The sequence below is a fragment of the Ptychodera flava genome, unplaced genomic scaffold (assembly GCF_041260155.1).
Source record: "Ptychodera flava strain L36383 unplaced genomic scaffold, AS_Pfla_20210202 Scaffold_50__1_contigs__length_938362_pilon, whole genome shotgun sequence".
Taxonomy (NCBI): Eukaryota; Metazoa; Hemichordata; class Enteropneusta; family Ptychoderidae; genus Ptychodera; species Ptychodera flava.
Genome location: NW_027248372.1, coordinates 617,819 through 643,676, shown reverse-complemented (window position 1 = coordinate 643,676; position 25,858 = coordinate 617,819). Strand labels below are relative to the sequence as shown.

Here is a 25,858-nt window from a genome sequence, read left to right as displayed (position 1 = left end):
TAATGTGCATAAATGAATACTAATATTTAGGAGTGGAGAATATCATGGCTTAATATTGTAATACCCGGTCCTGTTGTTTCTTTCCAGTGTTATTCGCGTAATGATGTGTGGCAAAAGTCAAATATATCTTAGAGCAGGATATTTTCTCCGATAAATATACTCACACCAGTCTTTCAACATTCCGCAACATCCCTTTCAGTGTTTTCGCTTTCAACTGCGAGTTTCGTTTATCTCCTTTTATCCTGAGGGCAGAAATATATCAGAGCTGCCCTCAGGGCAGACATACATTTCCTATCCGATCTACCAATCTGCCCCGAGGGCAGCAATATATCTGAGCTGCCCTCAGGGCAGACACACATTTCCTATGCTTACACATCATTGCATAATTTTATATCTATTAATCTGCCCTGAGGGCAGCAATATATCTGAGCTGCCCTCAGGGCAGATATACAGTTCCTCAGTGACGTCATTGAATGTTGTGCACATGTTTCCTCTGCTCTGAGCTGCCCTCAGGGCAGCGCTGCCCTCAGGTCATTTTTCAGTTGCAACTTCGGCCGCCTGGGCCTGCGGAGGCATTCTGTGGAGGAATGAATGACCTTAGCAGCGAACAACTACGTCCGCCAAGTAAACAAACAGTGCTGCTGGTGTGCGCCATGCTGTAAAGTCACTTTGCACTCTTCCTACCCATAGCATCCGATAGTTTAAGAGTACATGATTCATGTAAAGTGACATGGTATGCTAATTACTCATTTAAACTTTTCTGTTAAATATAAATTTACCCCCAAATTTTACTTTGTGATGTGAGGTGGGTCGAATGATTGAAACAGTAATAGTAGTGACGTCTCTGTGATTGTTGGATGCGGCAGCATGCAGTGCTGCAGCTCGATGTTTTGCCTTGGTCATGTGGGTATGTGGACTGGACAGCAAAACCAGATCTGGTTTTGCCTTCCGACCCATATACAGTGCTTATACAAGGCAAAACCTCGAGCTATAGTATTGCAGCTAGGTGGGATGTAGCTTTCTGTTGCTCTGTTCATTCAAGATGTTGTGGTTCGAGGTTAAATTTCACTCATCTGAAGTGAAGCTAGCAGCCAAAACTCTGGTGGAAGCTGGCAGCCAAAACTTGCACGCCACTTTCATCCTGTATTTTGAAGGCGACTGCACATAATGTAACAAAGAAGGTCCTTTGTACATGTATTAATACAGACACATCATTTACTAATTAATTTCTATGCATAAAATATGCAAATTAAGTAAATTTTTATTGCACAATGGCAATTACCACTGCGAAAAAATTGTATGCTAGATCACAATAAAGAGTGTACATCAATTTCACCGAGCCTGTACTGTGTGTATATATCCATAATAACAGATTACACATGCCTAACTTCTTAAATAATTTCTTTGCATATTGTAATTAGCACCTACAACACAATGCAACGTCTGTTCGAATGAAAGAGAGAGTGTCTATACATTTCATCTACCCTGTCTTATAATTATATATCCATACTAACAAACTACACTTCTCCAATTTTTAATTGATTTCTTTGCACATATTATCTTTATGATAATTACCACCTTTATGCCAGCTTATAGCTATAGAACACAATGCATTGTGCATTGGAATTGAAGAAAAGAGATAATATATTTCAATTAGCCTATCTTCTTATACATATATCCATACTTACAAACTACACTTGCCCAATCTCTTAATTTATCTATTTGCATAAATGATCTCTGTTATATTAAGCATCTATATGGTAGCTTACGGCTAAAGAACATAATGTATTGTTTGCTAAAATGAAAGAGTTTGCTTCCATTTCACCTAGCCTGTCTTATACATATACATCCATTATAAAAAACTACACTTTTACCATTTCTTAATTAATTCTTTGTATAAAGTATCTCTATTATAGCTATCACCTATCTGCTAATATATGGCTATAGAACAGAATGTATTCTCTGTTGGAATGACAGAGAGAGTTTGCATACATTTCACCTAGCCTGTCTTGTGCGTATTTATCCATAGTAACAGACTACACATGCCTTTCCTCTAAATTACTTTCTTTTCATGAATTATCTCTATCACGATTGTCATTATAAAAGTCACTACATTTGCTTGGTAGTCTCTTTGTTGCTATTTTTTGTGTTCAATCATTACTTAAACATGAAAAGTTTATATTGAAACACAGACAGCCATGTATAAATATATATATATATATATATATATATATATATATATAATATATATATATATATATATATATATATAATCTAATATAATATAATCAATTCATGTCTAAGTAATACTGAAAACACTAACAAGGTAACATATAATGTCTGCCAAGCTCCCTCAATGTTAAGTATCCCTACAATTATGATAGAGATAATTTAATCAAAAAAATAATTAAGAAGTAAGGGGTAAGGCATGGGTAGTCTGCTTGTATGGGTGTATATGTATAAGACAGGAAAGGTTAAAAGGATGCACACTCTTTCTTTTATTCCGACAGACAATCAATCCTGTTCTATAGCCATAAGCTAGCAAGTAGGTGCTACTTATAATAGAGATAATTTATGCAAAAAAATCAATTAAGAAACGGGGACTATATAGTTTGGAAGTATGGATGTATATGTAATAGACAGGGTAGGTGAAATTGATGCATACTATTTCTTATATTCAAACAATCAATCATGTTCTATTGCCATACGGTAGCATATAGTTGCTTATGATAAAAGTGTAGTGTGTTAGTGTAGATGTACATGTAAATGTTGAATATAAAGTAGGTGAAATGGGTGAATACCCTTTACTTTATTACAGCAGACAATGCATTGTGTTCTTCAGTCATAAGCTTGCATATATGTGCTAATTATAATAGAGATAAATTATGTAAAACAATTAATTAAGAGGTAGGCTATGTGTAGCCTGTTATTCAGTACGACTGTATATGCACAGGACAGGGTAGGTGAAATAGATGCACACTCAATGCACATTTCATTGTGATCTAGCAGACATCATCTTGTTTTCTGAAATAATTGCTATTATGCAATTATTATTGTTGTTTAATTTGCATAATGTCTGCAAAGAATCATTAGTAAATGATGTTTTTGTGTTTATACGTGTACAAAAATTCTTTGGTACATTGATGTGCACTTGCCTTCAAAATGTAGGAGGAAAGTGGCATGCAAGTTTTGTCTGCCAGCTTCCACTCCAGTTTTGGCTGCTAGCTTAAGCTGAGTGCAGTTTGTCACTAATCCAATTCACCAACTGAATGTCAGGAATGGTCACTCCACAGAAGTGACCGTGCCTAATAGAGTAACGATGAAGCTACGCTCTGCGTGCATGCTCGCTACAGTACTATAGCTTGAGGTTTTGCCTGGGTATTTGGGTTGGACGGCAATTGCTCTCCGACCCAAATACTCAGGCAAAGCCTCGAGCTGCAGCTACATGCATGTGGGCATGGAGGTATCAGCGATGCAGGTCTGTACATGTATGCGGCTACCGCCTCCGACCAACCCTGCTATGGATACATTATCCTTGGGAAATTAAACATACCATCTTTTTGGTGGTATTGCAATTACTTCTCTACAAGTCTCCAGCTTTAATTGTTCACGTTTTTTTCCTGTTAATGTGGAAATGATGCTTCGACACTGTTGAAGTCGTACCATCATCTTCTACATAGGCTTAGCCCAGCAGCAAAAAGGCCTGCATGCAGAGCTTGCCTAAATTCTTTGCTAGGTACTACGTGTAAGGTGTGTAGGCATATATGTGTGAGTTTAACTCTGCCTTAGAAACTGAATACGCAGATTTGTTTCAGAATCGTAGCTCAACATTTTGCCAAGATTTATGTTTGCTTGTCGAGTAACAAAAAAGTGTATAAACCTTGAGCTCCCACAGTTCAAAGTTGCTTGTGGGATAGGTTTAAGGCGGACAGCCCCTCTTCATCAGAGGGGCCGCCAACCATGCACCAAACCGTAAATGACTCGGCGACAATCCTGCAGCTGGTAGCCATTGATCCATGGCAGAACATGGGATGCGCTCTAATACACTTGGACCACAGGGCTTTAGTAAATGGCCAGAAAAAGAGATAGTCCTTTATATTGGTATCAAATGAATAATGTATCAAAATTTCAAAAAGCAATAAAGTGCATGTCTTTCATTGTTTGCTGCTCTATCATGTCTAGGTCCCAGTACTTTAGCCAGTGGCCCAGTGGAACTTGCCAAGAACTGCATTTCTATCATAATTTTGCCCACTTGGTTTGTCACTGTTCGGTTTTAGAAATTTACTCTTTGGCAACGATTTTGATTGACCAAGTATTTCCCCAATGTACTTATCGGGGGTAAAGCTTAGCCACGATACTAAGTCACAGTGATATTTCTTACAGACAACAGAAGGGTACACTTCTGTATTGCTACATGTCAGTGTACAATACAAGCATGTGGTAGCTGCCAGGGATGCTCCAGTTGTACCTTTAGAAATTCAAAGTCATCTCCTGTCAGCATCACAAGGTCACTCATTTGTAACGCACAAGGACCAGCATCTTCCAACTCACGCAAGAAAGTAGTTTCCATTGCTTTCAGACCACAAAACACTGGTTCATAATGAATATTAGTGGGTCTGATATTATGGGTAATACCCAATATTCAGTCATTGTTATAACTTCTACGTTCTGGATGGTTTCAGCGTTGTGCCTCAATTTTAATATTTTTATAGCCTGTTTGAACTCTAACCAATGGTTTCTACTCAGAACACCACCTTTGAGTTCAAGTAGATAGAAAGTGGTTTTGGAGTTTAAAATTTTCTTTTTTATCATATACAATCATCAGCTCATAGTCTATGTTCTAATTCATCTGTTGTCACTTTGGTTATGAAAGGACGCCCTAAAAGACCAACTTTTGTTTTTTCAGACTTGGTTTTAGGTTTACATTGTGAATAATGTCAGTTCCAGTGTTTGCCTCTGTTGGTACAAGATTTCACAAAAGCATTATTTCATTGAATTAGATGCGTTGCAGCTCGTACATAACTACAAACTGATATAATCAAAATAAATCAGTCACATAATCCCTGCTTCACCTGCAGTAATCCATAGATCATACAAATTCCCTTCAGAATGAGCATCTATTTGAAGGTTTGTATCTTTAAGTGCAAATCCGAGAATGAAAGATATACTCAAAAAGTGGGACAAAATGTATGTTTCATGTAAGGATACTTGTGTCCACATGGTGATATTTGTATTTTTTACAGAAGTCCTCTCTTTGTACATTTGGTGCGACTGATTGATTGCTTCACTGATCTACATTGTTTCAGCGAATTGAGATAATGCCTTGAGAGGATTGACCATTCAGGAGAGTTTAAAGCCCCAGTATTTGTAACTTTTAACCTTTTTTTATGTTCGAAATTACATATTATTCTCTTACATCCATCGTAAAATGTTGTTCAGTAAAGAAATAAGCCAAATTTGTGCTCCTGTAGTGACATACAAACGCTAGATATTGCCCGATCGAGTTGGATTGCCGCGCGGGGTTTGTTGACAATTTGTAGGCTGTGCACGTGATCGAGAACGCCGATACTGATGACATCATCGAGCCTGCAACATTCCTGGGGCCTTGCCATGCCACGCCACACTGCCCGGGTAATCGCCCATGGTCGCCGGCTGAATGACCTGCGAATGGTTTTATTTTGTTCTTCTCCGTTCAAATACGTACTGCTACTGTGTTTCAGAGGATACAGAACTTTGGCAGAGGAGGCTAACATTCTATTCTGGTACCGTGTGAGTTATATACGGATTATTCAAACTGCAGTCGGCAGTGCACCGTACCGATGCGCACCCTGCAGTTGGTCACTTAGAACTCCGGGTACCGATGTAAAATCAAGACGACACTATATACACTTGGCCATAGAGAAAGATAGATAGAGTGGCAACAGGTATTGTTGAAGGCGTGAAGCGGTTACGTAACCCATCCATGTTCGCCTCGCCTCAGGCTGCTCTCGCCTCGCTTTTCCGAAGAGTGCCGACCATGAATCCTTCGGTAATTTTCGGATTTTCGCCAATTGTTAAGCGAAAGTATGTTCGGCAAAGTTTGTGTTGTTGTTGTCGTGTGGTGCTGGGCAGAATTGACGTGCTGGCGAAAACGGGAGTGTTTTGAGCTTCAGGAAAATGAGTTTTACAGTTTTAAAAATTCCTCTCATATTTTTATGAATATATAATGAGTGTGTTTGAACCAAATTTGAAAGTCTTTTATCGATACTGTCTGGTTTTACTCAATGGTTTACGGTCAGTCATACCTCTTTTACACGTGCGTCAAGGAATGACATGTTTATGAAACTGCTGCGTGTTATGTTTTGATTGGCGTGAAGCAGTGTTTCTGGACTGAGAGCTCACGAAGTAACTATGGTTGCTACGCGACTGGCAGTACGATGCCATCTCGTCGTATTTTTTCGCATAATCTCGTGTAATTATCAACCACAAACAAAGCCTCCAAAAAGTTTAACACTTTGGAGCTCATTTTAATATGAAAAGCCAATAGTCTACCGAGACGACCATGGAACAAAAGACATGCAAGTGTTGCGACTCTGTCTATATGTTACTCTGTGACTTGGCTCACTTCTGTAGGCAAATAGCTATCAAAATTGAGTAACTTGAAGTAATAAATTTTAGCTGATTGTCGCTTTAGCGGCAAGGTGATTGCGAAATCGAAGCAACATAGTTTGGCAATGTATGGTAGGCTGTCGAATGCAGTGAACGCGATGGCCTTTGGCAGCAAGTAAGGGAACCGTCAGTATTTACGACCTGGGGGTCATTCAAAAATTGAAAGTTATAAGGGGGTGCTCAAAATTTTTTTTCTTTGTCTTACTCTGTCCTCAATGACATAATGATTAGTTGATTATATATATTTTACTCTGATACATATTAAATAAAAAGAAAATAAATACTCTAACAGTACAAATAAATATCAACTAGATGAAGCAAGGCAAAAAAACTACAAAGAGGTGCTACTACTAGCAATACTTATTATGAAAGAGAAGATAGTGACGATGAGAATGATATCGTTGTTCATGTACGCAATGGCACCAGCGACATTAAAGATGAGGATCAACAGTGGTGATGATGATGTCACACAGTAGTTTTCTGCAGTCGTTACCAGGGTTGGAAGGAGAGGCTGGGTCATGGAGAAATGTTCTCGACAGATATCACTATAAGTGCACTGGATCTAGGACAAAACTGAACTGTTGTGAATTCATCCTTTATATTATCATAGAAATGTATATTTTATTTGACTTGAGTTCAACAACCATTTGGACATTTAACTATACCATAATGACATGCTACCCATCCAAATTTAACAATACTATATGGTCGGAGACTGCTTATTAGGTGAGCTTTTATATCTACATATTATTACATGGGCTCAGGTAAGCCAAACTTTCTGTTAGAAGGGGGGGGGGGTTACTCAAAGTCATCATGATTGGCTGGGGTGCGACTCAAAATTTCGGAGTTTCTAATGTAATTCCTACGACCCCAGATCGTAAATAATGATGGCTCCCTAAACAGCTGTGAACGCCTGAGTCAGAACGATTGGGACAGTATACGCACTGCTGTATCTCAGCGAAAAGTTAGAAAAAAAACAATGGAGCTACTGCTAAGAAATTTACAGACTCTTGGCTCTTGATGCATCAGTAACTGATCTTTTATACTGGTAAAAAGGCATTCTGAATGCAGCGGTAAAACGACAAAGGATAACACGCGGGCATGGGCATTCTGCAATGGACGCTGTCAATTTTACCTTGCTGCAGGCCCCACCAATCTCGGCCGGCCCCGCTGCACTTGTGCAGTCTACTACCTCCATGTAGTACAGCCTTACAGGTCTAGTAGCTGGCCAAACACACAAAAAACAACGTCGCAGTATAAATTCCGTAGGTCAGAACCGTTGATCATAAATTTTCAGAACCAGTGATGTTTAAAAGTTTTGTATTGATCACTTCATTTAGGTTTATGTGAATGACTTTCTCATCGAGCTGCGTCTATAATTGTCCCGGGCATTGTCCATGCAAATTTGGGGCCTGCCTTAGCTCCCTCCGATCGTCTGTAGACTACAGCCTGAGCAAATTGTACAGTTGTGAAAGTCAGATATGTATCATGAATTTTATACAAAAATATAAACAACAGAATCAAACCAAGAGGTTAGTTTGCTGTCGGGCCGGGTGCGCAGGGGACGACTTTGCAGTGAGGCCGGGATCTCTCTTGTGTTTGAACGGGGTTTGAACTTCCATAGCATCGCAGCTAGCCGATACTTGTTGTACTACTGTAGTCCTTGTGAGGATTATATACCCGTTACGTTCGATATTATTTTGAAATACTCTTAAATTTAATAAGTAAGACTTTTGTACTGCATTCAAGATATAATTTTTCCTTTCTGAGCGTTTTCAATTACGCCGTACGGCAACGATATGCGAAGTTGATAGGCTGTGTTGCCTGCAGCGTAGCCGGCCTGGCCGTACACAAAACTTCGTTTGAGTAGACGGAGCAGAATCAGTCCCGCCATTTATTTTCAACGAAATTTTCATTATACTCCATAATGGAAGAAACGACTAGTTCAATGATTACAATGGTGAAGTGCTGAATTTTTATTCATATATGTTTTTCTCTCTCAATTCATTCAGCAAACTTGATCTCCGTACCATCGGTCACAACGTGCAGTGCCTTGCATGAAGCTTACAATCGACTGCCTCCGTCGTTAGTTTAGCTGTTCAAGACGTTTGTTTGCACGGCTCATTATAGTCGGAACAATCTGTAAACACTTACATATTTATATCTTTCCGGTATTTCACCCAACTTTCGCGCGTTTTTAGCTGAGTCTCCAGTTTCGATGGACCAGACCTTTCGAAGAGCGTATGGTTTCTACGGACGCCACAGTAAAACTTGCGTAGATGTGGTTGAGCATGCGCGGTGGTGTGATTACGTTTCGTTTCGTGTGTCAACAAAGCTGACTTCTGGTCCGGACAAGAAGTCATTTTTCACTCCTTTTACTGTTAATCGTGAGGCGGGCTGGGCATGCAAACCATGCGATTCAGTATTAATTATGGTCTACTTTCACATACTGAGGATGTCATTTTAATCAAAAATATGAAAAAATTGTTAAAAGTTACAAATACTGGGGCTTTAAACAACACAGGATATCCATACAGCTGTGGACGAAAAAACAATATTACTTTTATATTTCGCGCCAAAAAGCAAGATACGATGATTACTGGCAGACAAACATACCTTGAACGATATTATCTTTCTCTTGTACCTTGGACAAAGTTTAGTATGTATTCAAGTATGTATGCTCCGATTTTTAAGGAATTTCCGTATGATCAAGACCAATAGGTGTCCCACATTACATACATTACATCCCTTAGTTTTAATACATAAATGTGTACACTCTAAAATAGTCAATGAGACAATGTATGAAACCAACCCCTCTCCTTAGGCGCTTTTATTCACCATGTTTTCTGTTAGCTAGGGACATCAGCTTCCATAATCTGTTTTTTAGCCATTCCCCCTGAACAGGTGGCGAATGTGCGCTCAAGGGTGGTTGCTATGACAACACTGTAATGAGACTAAGAATTTTAGAAAATCCTGTATATTTGTTACTCAACAACATAAAACACAATACAAGTGCCTAAGATTTGTGTTTGAAGGTGCCACGTCGATTGCAGTCAAGAGACGGATCATTGAAGGTCACGGTTCTGCTTAATCAGGGTTGTTGCCAGGGCAACGCCGTATGGAAATCGGGTTTTTAACTAAAAAAATCATATCTGAATTTTCGATAAAAACAAACAATGAAAACCGGAACTTTCACGAAACAAAAAAGTCCTACTACCTTATTAGCTGCTTACGACTTGTTTGGTCTGGGCGATAAGCCCCACGTTGATGATCGGCAGAAAAAATTAATGAAGGGGATTAGGGAGAGCAATTAACAGATATTGACTGGTTTCTTTAAAATACCATACGGAGATAGCGAGGGTAAAGTAATAGGAACACAATCGACACAGGTAAGGCTTGTATAATAAAAAGTGTAATATGACATTTATTGATCATATTCATAACTTCTAGACGAATAATGCCATCAAACCTTGTGCTCCGACAGGTAGGCGGGTTCGGGTCAAAAGAATTATTTGTTGTTTCATCTAGCTATGGTTATTTGTTTTCAATTCTGAATTTTAATAATAGTCCATCAATTCTTAAAATATAAACATGTAAAAATCCCTTGTTAAAATTTTAGATGAAGCATTTTGTGTGACTTGCAATATGTGTAACCTTCTATTTTCTTCAGTTCGATTATCTCATTTTAATTTGCAAATACACAGACACACAAAACAACACAGCAACAGCAACAATTTTTGGCATAGCGATGGGCGAAAAAATGGCCCCTAGCTATGTTATAATTTTTATGGCAGAATTGGGAAAACTGCTCCCTGTTCACCTTTTCTATTGAAATGATTCATAGATGACGCGTTCAGTATCTGGGCTCTCCATATCAATAATATAATGTCATTTTTGAACTCCATGAATACCTTTCATGACATGATAAACTTCATCATGGAAATAATACAGAGCTCGCTCCCTTCCCTTGATGTTAAACTTGAGATCGATGTAAAGGGAAAAATCTAACGGACCTGCACCAAAAACCCCACAGACACAAACCAGTAACTTGAATGCAATTCCGCCCATTCCCGTCACATAAAAATCAACATTCCATATGGTCTAGCCCTCAGGATCTGCAGAATATGTTCTAGGGAATGGAGGGACCAGCGGCTTTCAGAACTCCACACCTATCAGGAAGATCCGAGTTATCCCATTACGCTGGTTTCTTATCAAATCCATCGCGATATATCCATCCCTAGATCGCAACTACTCCAATATAATCAAAAACACAAAGAAAACAAACAGCGAATTCCCCTAATTACAACTTTCAATCCGTGGCACCCCAACCTTAAAACAATCGTCAAATCAAACTTCCATATTCTCCAAAAGTGAAAAAATGTATCAAGGCCATCCCCATCCCTCCAATAACAGCATATCGTCGCAACATTAACATGAGGGATTTGTTGGTGATCACAGTAAATTTAAAAGTTCAACGACAGAAGTTGGGTTTATGAAGAGTAGATGGCTCGGGGGTTGTAATGTCTATTACAACTGACAGCGCAATTTATTCCATCAGGAACAAGATTAAAAATGTACAGGCAATAAAATACTTTATTTAATAACTTGTGGACGCTGCAAAAAACACAATACATTGGTGAAACCAAGACCAAACTCAGGCTTCGCTCTAATAAGCATCTTATCACGATTCGTCATAAAAAGACACCCCCGTAGCATTACACTTCAACCATAATAAACATGGCATTGATGTTTCAATCGTAGGTATCATACAAGCCAATAAACAAGACGATCAATTTCGCAAACACCTTGAAACCCTCCCGATACATAAACTTAAGACCGTCAAAACATAAGATTCAAACATCAGACAATAACGTTTTCCAACACTACTTTGCGTTCACCTGTAGAGCGCCCTCTATACACCCTACGAAACTGTATAAAGTCTGTCTGTCTGTCTGTCTGTTTCTCTCTCTCTCTCTCTCTCTCTCTCTCTCTCTCTCTCTCTCTCTCTCTCTCTCTCTCTCTCTCTCTCTCTCTCTCTCTCATTTGTAAATGTAACATGTGGGGTGACTTTTACCCTTAAATGAAACGAGTGTTTAACCATATAATAGAGAGAGGAAGCTTGCTGTCTATGGTTTGACCTGTGAATACTTACACGCTGAGAACGCATTGGTTGATCGAAAACTGCATTCCTAATTTTGTACCGAATGACCAACGTGTTCAGGAAGAAAATACATTAATGTAGTTATTTTTAAGTGTTATTGTAACATATGGCAGAATATTGAAGTCAAATATAACTAATAACAGGATATTTCCTCCATTAGGTATACCAACACTCACACCATTCGATCGACATTTCAATACACCCTTTGCAATATTTTGCTTCAAACTGTGAGTTTCGTGTATCTCTTTTGAAGTGGATGCAGGGCGGTTCACTCCTCATTTTAATTAATTATTTATTTGTAGTCAACCCCACCTCTTCCCAACCAGTGCACCAAATCCCAACAGGTACTTCGAGCCATATGAATGTTCACCAACAAATTTCAACCTAACGTTTCGCGCTCATAAATCCAGGCCTTAGCCAAATAAATAGGGTCGATCAGCGGTTAAATAAAAATACTTCATCATCATTAATCACTCCAATGCCAAAAATCTCACAGCTAAGACATGAAAGAGTGAGTTTTTTGAAGAGTTCCAAGCCTCAACACCTCTCACCAGACAACGACCTGTCTTGACCGTCAGAAAATACCTCCGATTGGGTAATACTTACGAAGTTCTACGTCACATATTCCAGGTGTGTCACACTGTATGAATTTCAAAAAAGCTTGGGTAAAGTCGGAAACAATACCAGTAACTAGCAGAAATCGAGGCTGCTGCGATTTAACCAATTTGAACAATCTCGATAGGAAATGGAAATGCGTTACTAATATTGACAATGCATCAATTCTTTGAAATTGGAGCGAAATTATACTACAGTTTAACTGTCGTCTATTTGTGTCTCTCACAAATTGAATTTACCGTCGTTCCTTCTTCTAACAGGTATATTGGCATGCCACGAATGATTGCAAACTCCCTGTTATCAGTTTCAAAATGATAGCCTAATCAAACAATATGAATGGTTGACTTCTGAAATGTTGTTTGTCAGGATCTCGTCAGCTGCAATGCATATACACAGCAGTATTAAAATCGCTATCATCATCAAATTCTAATCTCAGAAACTTTCTCAGAACCAATACTTTTGACGTAATCTCTTGTGGCTATACCACTTCTTAAATGTTGCCGGGCGCTCACAATAAACAATTGTCACTGAAGTGTTGTCTGGTCAACTCTGTGTGTTATTGCTATTATATTTGTCGCGGAAATGTTCTCTTTAGTAAATATCTAGTATTTCCACGACATTTGTAGCTGAAATGTTCACTTACGTACAGCTCTTGTAGACTCGTGTGCATTACCACTACATCTGTTGCTGAAGTATTCTCTTAAGTTCAGCTCTGATAAATTTGTTTACATTGCCGTGACATATGTCACTGAAGTGTTCACTTAATTTATTTTGATAAAAGAGTGAAAAATACAGCAAAGAACGAAGCAGCAGACTAAAGTCAAGTTATTAATGGATTTTTAGTTAAAAGTAAACATCGGTACAAGTAAATACAGTAATAAAGATTATGAGTAGCTTGCCGGCAGGTGCAGGCGTGAGTCACGAAACAAAACAAATGCAAAATTTTGACTTGCCCAAATGAGTTTAAACCTGTAAACTGTAGCCATTTTTCAGCTGGTCGACGTTGTTTTACCCGGTGTTGCAACGCCTGGTATGTCGAGTCCGTCTAGGGTCGCCGTGTTTGTTTTGTGGGCGCCATAATTAGTAAGGCTTTATAGTCCGAATGTTCTCATTTTCCATAGTAATATGCATATTCGTGACATAATGTGAGGACATTGACATCTGGCTTTTGAGAAAAAGTAAACTATGTGGGATAGCTGTCGAGTTCATATGTAACATTTGTTCGAGAAACAAAGCAATATAGTTGGAAAGTATTTGGACATTGTTATTTTATCACAACGAGTGAGAAATATGTACATTGTGTTTTTTGTATTGCAAATCTCCAAATAGATTCCAGGTGTTATGACCTGTACAGTACAATGTCTAAAGTATCTTCTCACATGTAGGAAGATTGATACCTAGACACAGCAGCAACGTTGTCCTTGAGCACGGCACTTCGAGCTTTCTCACTTCTCGTTTACCCTACTTCTTCCTTACTCAGGAGCTGTATCTACCGGGGCCTGTTTAAAGTACTTATTTAAAGTCCTGTACTCTTAAAAAAAACGAACAATTTGATGCTTTGGCAGAACAGTGGTGCTCAACTTAGTGCAATAGTTTTCTTTTGGAAATACTTCTCTTTCACTACCCTAAGTTTTGTTTGAATTTAGCCAAATTGGTAGTACAGAATACGGTAAATATGGTAGAATGTTTCAGAGTTTTCAATCTAGCTAGTGTAAACTTATAGGCCTACCAACAGATTATTGTTAGATCTTATGGTCACGTTAGGACCATACGATGCAAAATCGCTGTTGCATAACAGGGAACCGAGAAATCTGGTGGTTGTGGTTGTTGTTGTTGTTGCTGTTTGTGTTATTGTTGTTTGTTTCTATTTGTCGTGTTGTTGTTGCTGTTATTGTTGTTGACCAATAAAATCCAACGAACTAACTATTATGGATGTTTCTTCAAACGTAATGTATATGTCATAAGAAACACTACAAGGACACTATCATTACTTGACCCAATGCAACTCTCCTAACGCACACTCTACACCTACACTTACATGTATAAGTATAGGCGAGGTTAACACGGTTGGGGATTTGGCCAAGCGGTTTTTTCTGTGGCTTCTCCGCTAGGTGAATGCGTACCGTACTTTGTGAGTTCGAACCCGATTGAAGCCACGGTATCATACCAAAAGTGTAAATAAGTACAAGGCATATATGACTTATCTGCTAATTATAAAAGTTTTACAAAATTGACAATACTGGTAGTTCGAAATACTTAAAATCAGATGAAACTTCACATATCCGAATTTCGGGTGTAATAATGGCAAATTTGGTAAAATATAAAAACTTCCATTAGTATTCACAATTTATTTTCATTTAAATTAGAATCATTACTGTTCAAAGTTTTTGTGTAGTTGTACGATGAGACTGTGAACATTCCTTCACTGCATGAACTTGAAATGAATGGTTTTAAATATTAATTTTGAGTGATTTTCGTGAATAGCAGTCACTTTCAATTGTACCTGTGTAGGAATTCAAGCATGGTGACCCCATCTGATCTCTTTAAGTCTTTATCATTCTAATATTGCATTATTCAAAAATCCCTAATTCAAAAGTATAACAACTTAAAATATACAATTCTCCTGCTCGTAAATCCTTAAGCAAACAATATTTCAAACATAAAATTTTGAACCTCTTCAGTATTTTTGCTTTTTGTATCCACTCCAATCTCTTGGTTTGCATCTTATCATGTTGAAACGTTCAGTATTCAGCCTATCAACACAATCCACATATGCACCATTTGAATTTATTGCTGTCAGTCGCATTTTACATACTATAAGACCGCTGAATATCATACCCAGGCTGTGTGAATAAGTTTAAAGCATTTCAACATGCCCATCATCTTTTTAAATTAATTTGAAAATGAATGATGTTGATACACAAAACAATGGTAGAAAAACTATTAAGTTTAACTACCCTCAGATCGTTCATAGTTAACATTATTTTGTGAACATTGATACAACTATCGTCCCTTTTGGCCATTGTTTAGTGATAACTGTCAACTTCGGGTCTTCCGTGTACTGCTCTCTGGCATGAGCTTGTGTACAAGTATGTTCACAGTCATGAGCATCAAATGATCCAAACTCTTCTTCAACCACATCACGGTCAGGGCTATCTCTGTGACTGTCACTGCTGGCATGCAGTGACAGTGACACTGCCAATAGGCACTAGCAGGGCAGTAGCTGTGTTAACTTTGATAAATTTGACAATATTTTTGTTTAGTTTTATACAGCTACGTTCTTGTTCTACTTGCTACAGCATGTTGAACTGACTGTCCAGTATTCCGCTTGCCAAGACAGATTGTGTATGTGTACTGTGCATTTGTATCATTGACAAATGACTTTCAGTCTTGATTATGATTCAATTATCAACAATAATGTTTACATACACAGGCTTTGTCGACAAACTGAATATTGTGTGTTTAAGCATGCTATTTGTTGTTTTTCTTATGAAAATTCAATAGTATCCGTACCTTTTTAGACTTTCGAAATAAAAGTCATGAAATGCGACAAAATTGTTCCAGAGTTTGTTTAATTACCACTTATATTATAATCATTGGTTGGCATAAAAAAGTTATTCATCATTTTTCATTGAATTACCTACAAAACTACGGGAATCTGAAAAATGTCAAAAATAATTGGGAACCAAAATATTTTCAGACCCTCCTTTCAAGTCTCCCCTTACCACCTGAATTCCTCCAGCCCCCTCCCCCAGTAGTTGTGAATGCAGCCTTAGAAACACCCACTTTTTGAGTGTTTCGCCTTTTTATTATATACATTTTCTGTCTCTTTATATTAATATACATTTCGAACAAAAACTAAGATAAATACAAATGCAATGGTTTCAATAACGATCCTAGAATTCGTGAACACTTGCGAAAAAAGACTTTGTTCTAGCTTACGGCGTTCAAGATGGCTGCCTATGGCTGTCAGATTATAAATCTTTTACTGGTGTACGGAAAGTGCTATCTCTCGCCGGACAGCTCGTCTCAAAATCTGAGATGTCCGCCATGCCTATTGGGCCAACTGGCAATGACTGAAAGAAGACCAAGGTAAGGAACACTGAAATTGGCTCAATCAAGGCCAAAATTACTGACCGTCCCTTAATTGTGTAGGCCTTGTTGGAGCCCCGTGAAGGTACGGACTATACTGCAAGATGTGTGCACTTTGTACCCGTTTGACAGGTATACAATACCTAGTCACCAGTAGTCACATGCTGTATGATTCATTGTCTCCCACGCCACTAAAAGCATTTAATGTCGTGACCTGACTTCGAGCAGAATTGGTTGAAGTTTTCAGACTTGCCAGGTATGGCAGCTCCAAAAGGCTTTCACTATTACGAGGGCGTGCTCTTTTACGACTTGTTATTCCCGGTCCCGTCACTTGAAGCAGTGAAGGAGTTCCAAGTCAGGGAGGATGACGTGTTCTTAGCGACTTATCCGAAGTCAGGTGAGGGTCATTCAAATTGACTGCTCGTGTTTAAAGGGCAGTGGTAAAGATTCATATGTCTATGCGGTGTCGTGCCAAACCTATTTTGCAAAGACATTCAGGATTCAGTTCCGCAGTTGATGTATTCACATTCGCGAAAATTACAGTGCGTGTCGTTCACAACGGACACATATACAGGCAAAGGTTAGAAACCTGAGTTAAAAGGCGTAGCAATGTTTTGCTTCCGGTGGAAAACATGGAATGTTTGAATATACAGTTAGCATGCAAGACCTTAGCAGACACCATTTGAACCCAAGCAGTGGTCACACCGTTGAAGTGGTTCTAACTGTGTGCAAGGACTGACAATAGAGTAAACAAAAGTAAAAGGTTGTTTCTCGTATTTTGACATAATGAATTGACATTCGAAAATACAAATAATGAAGAGTTGCATGTCAATATGAATGGAAGCGGGAGATAGATAGATAGATAGATAGATAGATAGATAGATAGATAGATAGATAGATAGATAGATAGATAGATTGACAGATAGATTGACAGATAGATAGACAGATAGATAGATAGATAGATAGATAGAAAGATAGATAGAAAGATAGATAGATAGATAGATAGATAGATAGATAGATTGATTGATTGATTGATTGATTGATTGATTGATTGATTGATTGATTGATTGATTGATTGATTGATTGATTGATTGATTGATTGATTGGTTGGTTGATTGGTTGGTTGATCGATTGATTCATTCATTCATTCATTCATCCGTCTGGCACATGTGGTACATCACATACATTTGTGCGTATCTGTGTACGTGCCGGTGCTATGCGCTCACAATACGAACTGCAGTCCGTACTTACAATTTCAGGTACAACATGGACAGCGGAGATATTATCTCTGATAAGAAATAGTGACGACATCGACTCAATCGACAAAGTACCATTACTGAAGCGAGTGCCATGCATTGAGTTAGTCAACCCGGAAGAAAATTGCATTCCAGAATTGAAATTGCTGGAGACTATGGGGTCACCGAGATACATAAGGACACATCTCATAAAACGACTGCTGCCTTGTGAGATATTCACGGCTAAACCAAAGGTAAGATGTGAAACTGTATGTAGTCGTTTCACTGATATTGAGTATGACTTCTACCAATACACTGACAAGACATCGCCTCCACGTCTCATATTTTCATAGGTGGTGTACGTGGCCCGGAATCCAAAAGATGTGTTGATATCATACTACGAATTTAAACTTCATCCCTGGTCATGGGAAGAATATTTTGATAATTTTCTGAAAGGAAACGGTAAGGGAAGTAAAATATGCTTTGCAAACTGTTTTCATACCAAACACGATTGGAACTAATTTGGGATAATTGGATCTTCATATTTTTTTCAAATTTCTCAAAAATGTTAGCTGCCCTATAGCTGAATGCCTCAATATTGCAATTTTTTATAAAAACAAGTGTGTAACGGACAAGAAAAGCAGATGAGCTTACACTTGCAGATTCAAAAGACATTGCTTCACTTTCCAATTATCCCAAATTAGTTCCAGTTGTGTTACCATTTTGTTTTCGCTCTATCCGACAGTACGAAAGCATGTATTTTTCCTATCACATGCCTAGCGGAACTGAGGTCTGCTGCTTGAACTTTGTGTATAAGTTTCAATGATTTGCATGTGTTCGGTGCGCAATTTTTTGTTACATTCTGGAAAGCAGTTTAACATTTTATTGTCAGCAAAATTCTCAATTTCCTATTGACACTTCAGTCCAACCGCTAGGTAAGACATGACTTGCAGTTGTACATCGCACAGGAGAGGGCGCTGTACTCTACTTTCATTCAAAAGTGGGATAGCGGACCGTAAACAAAACAGAAATGGTTCTCCTAGACAATAGACCCCCGAGAAAAACGAGGGTCTATGCCTAAACACAAGAACACGATGTTATGTAAAACAGAGGCCCTGTCTCATTGTCATCATCAGAAGCGTGAAATACTTATAAACACACTTAAAACATGGACGTACGTTCATGCTTAAAAGGGGTATTATCTAGGAAAAGCGCACGATAAATGTCCACAGAAACTGACAAATCGCGTCCAGGGGCTACTACGAGCGATGATCCTGGCCTGTTAATGCTTGTATGTGATTGTGGGAGCATTTCTCGAGCCCATAAAAGCGTTTCACCCAAAACGGTTGGATTTTACGGGTGTGAAAATTTAAACGTTTTGGCGTTGACAGACTTGGTTGCATGGGTAACTAGAAACAAACACTCTTTGTTTTACCGAGAAGAAACAATTCACGTGATCCTTAGCAAGTACGAAAAGGCGTGGTTTCAACTACTACAACAACAGTGTCTTCGAATAAATTGATCGGTAATATCAACATATTTTATTCGACCTTTCACCGGATCACTTTTAAAGTACTTGGTGTGCAGGGGATAATTGCCAAATACTGCGGTAAACAGAAGTACCGTGGTTAGCGTGTGCTCAGGAGTGAAAGTGATTGTGTGTCCATACGGTAACCTGAAGACGAAAGCACACATTTGCTGATGTTGTACACTTAAAGCATTTTTTTATTTATTCGTCTCTGTTTAGTTTGTTATGGATCCTGGTTTGAAAATGTCGAGTACTGGTGGGAACACCGCAATGACGACAACGTGCTGTTTGTCTTTTACGAAGATATGATACGGGTGAGATGTCTTTCTACTTGAGGAAAACAATTTTTTTTCTCGTGAGAGGTAACATCCCATGCTAAGACGAATATTCCCATCCTAATTTGAAAAGCATGGTAATAGCATGATGTCCTCTGCGATATCTGTTTCTCAGGCCTGAACAGATATTGCAGGCCTTTCAGGATATTACGTTTCGACACTTAAGGGTAGAATGCGCCTCGGGGACAGATATCAGACTTCCAAATTTTTGCAATTCTTTTCTGAATTACCTCTTGTGCGGGCTCATTTTAAAGCTCTTGGAGTAAGATACATTTTCACTCTTTTAGTTTTTCAAAAATCGAGGTTTTTTGTTATTTTTCCCAACAGTGTTAACACAGGGATGGCGGCCATTTTGAATTTCAAACATCGGTTATGTCAGGTAATTCTGTCACTTTCAAAAGTCTTTCACTTTCGAGGCGCATACTACCTTAAACCATGCATGAATCATCGCTGCAGCTTGAACTCGTTAAAATCTGATCTCACTCGAACGGCTTTTGTTTTTTCTCCGCTCTGTCTACTTAGGATCTGAAAGGCCATGTTCGTAAAATCGCCGACTTCTTGAACAAACCCCTTGATGAGGCTACGCTGAATGAAATAACTCGTCGGTCGTCCTTCGATGTCATGAAGGAGAACCCGAACGCAAACTTTAAGGCACCGTTTGGTGACGGGCTTAGGCTATTACGCAGAGGTAAGCTCAGGCGTAACAATCCTTGTTCTGCTTAAACTAGAGATATTTCTTAACCTTATATAATAATCAGAGTTCTGGTTGCAAGTCTTGAAGTCAACTGAGAGAAAGATAAATTGTATAAATTTTGTAGATCCAAAACCTTGAGAGTAATTACGGAATAATAAGCGTTGTTCACGTCTACCATTAATGACAGTTCTTTGTGTCTTTCTTGTTCTCGCAGGTAAACCCGGAATTTGGAAGAGTCGCCTTACTGAAGCTGAAAATGAAGCAATAGAAAAGGCTTTCAGTAGGAGAATGCAAGAAATCAAGATTGAATTTTCCTTCTACTCCTAATGATGCCAGTAACGATTGATAAAAAAAACTGCCACATTTGCATGCATCAGTTTTCAGAACATAGCATTGTTTCTACGTATGTTTGCAATGTGATTTATCTATCTACGAGATGTGCAATTGCAAACGAAATATTGAAAGTCCCAGCTATATCAATAAACATTCCAAAAAAAAAACATCAGTGTATGATTCACAGAAAGGAAAAGATGCACACTTACACAAAAAAAACCTGGACATCTGCAGATATCATCCACCAAAGACATCTGATAATGTTATTTTGCCTTTCTCTTAACAACATTCCAAATAACATGGTAACATTTTTTTCTTATTGATAACATGATTAGAAATTGTCTGAAATTAAAGTATCATTATTAATCCTTACTTAAAACATGAAATAAGCTTCATTGACATGTAACCCATTATAAAATTAAAATTGTCACAAAATAATCACTTACACTTGGAGGGTGTATATTCTGGTGTGTGTCACATTAAACAAACTTTAGTTAGGTGAAGGGTCACTGTTGTAAATATTATGATGAAAACAACTTTTCAAAACTTCACGAAATTTAGAAACTAGTCAAAACAATCACACTACAATATTTGCAATAGCTGTCCTTCAGTACAAACATTACATTACGCTCTCTCTCTCTCTCTCTCTCTCTCTCTCTCTCTCTCTCTCTCTCTCTCTCTCTCTCTCTCTCCTCATATATATATATATATAATATATATATATATATATATATATATATATATATATATATATATATATAAATATTGTTTTTTCTCTATATTGCCTTTAGTCGATAGACTTTACCATATTTAATTGTGCACTGTTTTTTGAATACGGTGACAGGACCCAAATAGTCATAATGTAAAGTCACGAATTGACGCATGAAAATGGACAATTGCAAAAGCCTGATGCTTGTAACATGCATACGAATCAAAAGTGTCTTCCTCGGAGACACAATGTTTCAGACGATTCTACACTGTAAAAATAGCGGACGCTAGACGCGTCTTTACGCGTTCAAAATGTACATGTCGGTGTTCAAATTTGAACGGCTAATGTTCATATTGTTAACACTAGTGTTCATATTATTAGCAATGATGTTCTAAACCTGAACACGTAGTGTTAACAACTATCTCCTTCAAGTGTTCAAAAACTCAGTATCACAGAAATTTTACAATACTGTGAAACAATTAACAATCTTTTGTGTTTTTTACTTTACAATGGCTATATGAACTTTACTACTGCCTCGCTGTCCGACATACGTATACGGATTTCGGTGTAACGAATTTCACAATAAGTGGAAAATATTTCCGGTCTACAATTGCTGAAAGCATGTTTTTTCTAAAAAAGGAAGTATAAAAAATAATTTTACACGTTTATTACGGGTTGAAATTTTGAAATTTTGAAAAGAAAATCAAAAAACCACTATGAACGTTTTAATTTTAACATCGGCGTGCAAGAGGCGTTCTACTTCTTAACACTTGGTGTTCAAGTTTGGTGCCTTTTCTTATCCCATGATGCATCAAAAAGAAAGTTGCGACATTTGCTTGTAAGCGCACGCTGAAGTCGTGATCGTGCGAAAGCAAGACCAGAAACGGTAAGTTTTCTCTCCAAAATATTAAAAGTATTGGATTTTGAAGCATCTGTATTATTATCCTTCGAAATTAATTGTATTGTACTTTGAAAAAGCTTAACTACGTGAAGAAAGCTTTATTTCTTTCAGTGGCTGGTGGACCATACACGTAGCTGTGAATACGCAGCAGTGTTTTGGGCCATGGGGTATCGATCGCACTCGGGTCAAGGGTCATCACTGGAGCGATTACCGAGCGCGATCGATATGCCACATTACCGCTGCGTAATCACAGCTAACACATGTCTTTTAGTAACCACAATCGCATGTAAATTTAAAACTTTAGTTAAACATCGAAGAATATTGTTTTTAGCATATGAGAGTTGGCTTTGCTTTTACTTTTCATCAGTTGATGACACGAAGAAGCCAATATTTTGTAACATTGACGAAAAGAGGCACTGTATACAAAAGTCACCCCTTTTCCTTAACCTAATAAGGCCAAATTGTCTTTCATTTGAAGTCTCATGTCGCCATATTATCTATTGTTGCATTATTTTCAGGATGTGAAAAGTTGGATGAACGTGAAATCGAAGAGTTATTACAGAAGCTATTGGTACAGAAATTGAAGAATATGAGTGTACAGATAGCTGTCTGGAAACAAGCTTGAAAACCTCAGTTCATCTCTGATGTAGATTTGAACTTTCGAGGGTTAGTAACTGAATTGATAAGTTTCTGTATTTTTTTTCTGAATTTATCTGAGCTATGTCCAGAACGCTATGATTAACTAAATGTTACTGGAGAATAAGCATTCAAATACTTGAAGTCGCATTTATCAGATGCAATGGTGAAAAGAAGAATTAAAGCAGAAAGCCACAGAAAATTCACAGTAAACAATTTACACTCTAAATTTCGGAATTTTCTGAAATTTCCACTCTGAATTTTCTGTCGCTTTCTGCTTCAAATCTTCATTGCACCCTGGCATCTGATGAAGGAGACTTCACGTCTTTGAAGGCTTATGCCAGTAACATTTAGTTGATCATAGCCTGCTACCAAATCTTAGATTATTTTATATTTTAGATCAAGACGTCTTTTGTTCTCGGTTTGTTACTGATTTTAGCTTTGCTGTTAAGTACGTAGACCTTATATCATAGGTGAATGTGTGGCATCATCCTCAATGTTTACATCCCAAGCGTTTTCTTCAAAACGGCCAGTACGATTCATTTAATATTTGGAGTACAGGTTTCCGGGGATTTTCCTAATCATATATGTACAAGTTATGATGAAATACACAAAATTGTATTTTGAGACATTAAAGACATTTCAGACATTTTGAAGACATAAGGAATTATCAAAATGTGATATATTCAAGTAAGCCAAATTTTTAGCTTTTTCAAACAGATGTTTTCGTACGTTTTTGCAAGTATGAACATATAACGTAATCCACAATAAATAAAACCTGTTTTGTCACTACTTTTTCATATTGTTTGAAAACGATCTACAGTGTTTATGGGGATTTTCTTTTGTTTATGTTTTGATAGGAAGGTGTTAATTAGCGTTGGTGTTTTCCTCTGACAAACTTTACAAAGTGGCCATATGGCCACTTTGTAAAGTTTGTCAGAGGAAAACACCAACGGTGTTTATGTGCCCAATTGACACTAAATAATTGTATTTTACTAAAGGAATTTTTGTGTATTTTTAAATAAAATAATTTTACTGAATATAAGTGGTCTGTTTTGTTATTTCCAGGCTTGAACACCCCATGAACTCGCAAATAAAGGTGTTCAACAAGTGCATATCATGTGTTCTAACCTTTAACGCACTTATCGTTGAACGGCGTCCATGCGTTCAAAAAGTGTTACAGCCCTTTGAACGCGTAAATGCGTTCAATTTTTTGAACGCATTTCATGTGCAACGTATGTCAGATATGGAACACATGGTGTTCAATAATGCTAATGGTGTTTCAATATAATGTCTGATGAACACGAAGTGTTCAAATCTGCACACGTGTGTTAAAAAATTGAACATTGGTTGAACACGTAGTGTTAAATTTCTGAACGTCTAGACGCGTTCAAAAGTGTTACAAAAAGGCGTTTAATTGGTGTTCTATCCTTTAACACTAACTTTACAGTGCAAGTATCTGACGTTCTATGAGTAAGGAGATACTCTAGCCACGGCACTGTGACAGCACGTCATACCACAATACAGCTATGAATTTACTTTTCATTTCATTTCATTTCAAGACAGTTACAGTAGAAAACATGCACTTTATATATTTCCTTTTTATCACCTTCAACTATTAATACTAAGTGACATGACGTCAAATAATTTAGTTTTCATATATATTTCCCCGTTTATAAGTTGACTTCACCTGTTTCTTCAATAATTGACGACTAACCATCGACAGCATAGCTACTCAAAGTTGTAATATGATCGAACTTTGAAAACATGCACTTTGTCTTTGTTCGACATTTAACTTGTACTAGCGGTTTGCCTGATTTAATCCGCAGCATTTCAAGAATTCGGCATGTTCACACTAAAAGCTAAGGTAAGACACACATTTAATAGACTTGGTCTTAACACGACAGAAAATATGTGTACTTCTATAGTAATAACACTGAAGTGTAAAACGTCTGGCAATGAAACCATGCCAAGAATCACTTTTATTTCTTGAGATATTGTGTACACCTAGACTTCTTGACAGAGTGCCACGAACATTTTTTAAAAATCCAGTGGCCCCAATAAGTGCTAGTTGATTAAAACACATGACCTTTCGACGCCCTTGCAGTTTAAGGTTAGAGGAACCCCTTAATTTTGTCGGCTAACCCTGGGTCGTAATAGCCTAACGCTCCCTTAAGGTCCTACCGGTAGTCGAATCTTCATAGAGACTAATACCAATGGGATAGAAATTCTCTCTGTCAAAGTCTGCCTCAAGGGCGACCTCCACGGCGTTCTTTTCTGGATGGTTGAAGTCGAATAGAAATATCTTTCCTTTGAGCAGTGGTGGCTGTAGCCATGGGTCACTCTTATTACCAAAGCCTCGCAATCCCTGAAGGCATGGAAATGATAAAACTCTCAAATCAATTTTCTCTGATTCGGCTAAACAGTACTTTATTTCGAACAATGGCGGGATCATTTTTTTCTTAACAGTATTGTAATGTTCATTGTAATCGTCGGCATGATAATTGCCTATCTCTAACTTTCTGGACCTTATTCTCAATTTTATTGTAATTATTTTCGGCTAAACACTTACTCAAACAACCGTCGATGACTTATTTCAAGTGGAGTTTTGATATAGTTGAGGTACGTGTAAGACATTATAAATGTCAAAAGCATTGTTGTGATTCCCGTACTTACATAAGTAGCCTGCACGCCCAGGAGTTTGGATCACTTTTGCTCAGGCTTCGTTGAAAACTGCCGGGGGATTGGGCGGCATTTTTAGAAACCTAGTCACTGAAGAAAGAACAAAATGCCGCTGCTTGGTGCAAGAGGTCATTTCTCAAAGTTGACACCAGCAAATATGTTGGTAAGCAGAAGAATAGCTTATTCATCCAAAGTTTAAGATAAACAGTTCACTGTTCAGTGGAATCGAAGGCAACTTTTGACCACAGAGATTCTCTTTATTTCTGCTCATGGACAAGTTCATTGAAAG

The 25,858-nt window shown here is 37.9% G+C and overlaps 1 protein-coding gene across 1 annotated transcript; it reads left to right on the top strand.

Moving 5' to 3' along the window:
* The first annotated feature begins 16,692 nt into the window (after positions 1-16,692).
* On the top strand, positions 16,693-21,062 carry LOC139128350 (sulfotransferase 1C4-like). The gene is made up of 6 exons (XM_070694143.1): positions 16,693-16,913; positions 17,776-18,005; positions 18,105-18,213; positions 19,499-19,593; positions 20,137-20,302; positions 20,523-21,062. Exons 1-6 carry the CDS (start codon positions 16,775-16,777, stop codon positions 20,633-20,635), a joined length of 852 nt encoding a protein of 283 aa, XP_070550244.1. The 5' UTR covers positions 16,693-16,774; the 3' UTR covers positions 20,636-21,062.
* The last annotated feature ends 4,796 nt before the right edge of the window (positions 21,063-25,858 follow it).